At 46.3% G+C, this 2500-nt stretch overlaps 1 protein-coding gene across 1 annotated transcript in view; it reads right to left on the bottom strand.

Moving 5' to 3' along the window:
• LOC138948458 (actin, cytoplasmic-like) overlaps positions 1-2500 on the bottom strand; it is a 7909-nt gene that overhangs the window by 649 nt on the left and 4760 nt on the right. Inside the window, exon 2 of the mRNA XM_070320008.1 lies at positions 1-1692. This exon is cut by the window's left edge and continues 649 nt beyond it. Coding sequence (XP_070176109.1) covers positions 697-1692 — 996 coding nt within the window. The 3' untranslated portion in view covers positions 1-696. The remainder of the gene's footprint in view (positions 1693-2500) is intronic.

Here is a 2500-nt window from a genome sequence, read left to right as displayed (position 1 = left end):
TTCAAAGGCCGTTAGGTCGAGGCTCTTGTTTGTCAATTTCAAAGGCCGTTAGGTCGAGGCTCTTGTTTGTCAATTTCAAAGGCCGTTAGGTCGAGGCTCTTGTTTGTCAATTTCAAAGGCCGTTAGGTCGAGGCTCTTGTTTGTCAATTTCAAAGGCCGTTAAGTCGAGGCTCTTGTTTGTCAATTTCAAAGGCCGTTAGGTCGAGGCTCTTGTTTGTCAATTTCAAAGGCCGTTAGGTCGAGGCTCTTGTTTGTCAATTTCAAAGGCCGTTAGGTCGAGGCTCTGGTTTGTCAATTTCAAAGGCCGTTAGGTCGAGGCTCTGGTTTGTCAATTTCAAAGGCCGTTAGGTCGAGGCTCTTGTTTGTCAATTTCAAAGGCCGTTAGGTCGAGGCTCTGGTTTGTCAATTTCAAAGGCCGTTAAGTCGAGGCTCTTGTGAATGTTTTTTTATGGTCCTGAATTAAACGTTCCAAAACGTTAACCTTTCTTGGTTTTTCATTTTTGATTTGGAATTTTAGCAGTCTAATCTGTTTCGGATTTCCTCTTCATTTGTGTCAGCGGGCTGCAATTCCCAAAACGTTCAAGTTGAGCGCAGGGTCTCGTACGTGTATGGCCGTCCTCCTCCTCACGCCCCACCCCCTGTAACCACCGTCATTCAGGCAGTCATACTCCCTTTGCGGGGGAACCTTTCTTTATGCTAAATGTATTTCCTGTTGACGACAGCAGGGCCGGACTCTTCGTACTCTTCCCTGGAGATGCACATCTCTGGGAAGGAGGGCGATGCGGCCATCTTGGATCCTCCGAACCACGTGGAGTACGTGCGATCAGGGGGCGCGATGACCTCCACCCTCGTGCCTGGAGAGACAAGGCCTTTCACTTCTCTTTGGAGCCTGTCAGCGAAGCCGTCAAACATGGTGGATCCACCAGACACGACAATGTTGGCGTAAAATGTGTCGCGAAGATCGACGTCGCATTTCTCGATGGAGTTGTGGATAGCCTCGTGGATGCCTTCTTCGTGCTTTCCTGCAAGGGAGGGCTGAAACAGGACCTCAGGACAACGAAACCGCTCGTTGACAATGGTGATCACCTGACCGTCGGAAAACTGATACTGCCTCTCCGCAACGCGATCCGTCTCTGCTTCACAGTCCAGGGCAACGTAGCAGAGCTTCTCCTTGATGCCACGCACGATGTCACGCTCAGAACTAGATTCGAAGGTGAAGCCGGAGCCACGCTGTTTCAGCCACTCAATCAAGACATCTGTCAGTTCACGGCCGGCCAGGTCAGACTTTCGGACGGCGTGGGACAGAGCAACACCTTCGTAGACAGGCACGGTGGATGTCAGGCTATCATTACACTCCAACACGATGCCAGTGACGCGACCAATCGCGTAGAGATCCAACACAGATTCCACGGCAAGGTAGAAGGCAGGGACGTTGAAGGTCTCAAACATGATCTGGGTCATCTTCTCGCGGTCTGCTTTGGGGGTGAGGGGAGGCTCCGTCAGCAGGACGGGGTGCTCCTCGGGGGTCACACACAGCTCTTGGTAGAAGATGTGTTTCCAGATCTTCTCCATGTCGTCCCAGTTGGTGATGACGCCTTTCTCAATGGGGTACTTGAGGGCGAGGATACCTCGCTTCTTCATGGCCTCCGCTCCCACGTAGTAGCCTTCAGCGTCTGCTCCCGCCAACACACTCTGAAGTGGATAGAAAGGACTGCTGTCATCCACAAAACTGGCCTAAGCATTCAACTAAAATACCAGGGTTTAGAGTTTGTCAGATTTTTAAAGATTAAAAAATAAAGTCGCGTAAGGCGAAATAACAACATTTAGTCAAGCTGTCGAACTCACAGAATGAAACTGAACGCACTGCATTTTTTAACCAAGACCGCATACTCGTAGTTTCGTCAGTCCACCGCTCGTGGCAAAGGCAGTGAAATCGACAAGCCAGAATAGTGCGGTAATGGTCGCGCTGAGTAGGATAACACGCTTTTTTGTATCTCTATTTTTTTTAGCGTACTGAGTTTGTTTTTAATCCAAACATATCATATCTATGTTTTTGGAATAAGGGACCGACAAGGAATAAAATGAAATTGTTTCTAAATCGATTTCGGACAATTAATTTTAATCATAGTTTTCATATTTTTAAGTTTCAGAGCTTGTTTGTAATCCAAATATAACATATTTATATGTTTTTGGAAACAGAAAATGACGAAAAATAAGATGAAATTGTTTTTGGATTGTTTACAATTTGTTTTTGTTTTTAATGACAAGTTTCCGATTTTTAATGACCAAATTCATAAATTATTTTTTAAGCCACCAAGCTGAAATGCAATACCGAAGTCCGGCCTTTGTCGAAAATTGCTTTGCCAAAATTTTAATCAATTTGATTGAAAAATGAGGGTGTGACAGTGCCGCCTCAACTTTTACAAAAAGCCGGATATGACGTCACCAAAGACATTTAACGCAAAAATAAAAACAGCATCCGGGGATATCATTCCCAGAA

This window comes from Littorina saxatilis, linkage group LG15, assembly GCF_037325665.1.
Source record: "Littorina saxatilis isolate snail1 linkage group LG15, US_GU_Lsax_2.0, whole genome shotgun sequence".
NCBI lineage: Eukaryota > Metazoa > Mollusca > Gastropoda > Littorinimorpha > Littorinidae > Littorina > Littorina saxatilis.
Note: the sequence above shows the minus strand (reverse complement) of the source record. Positions and strands in the feature narration are given on the sequence as shown.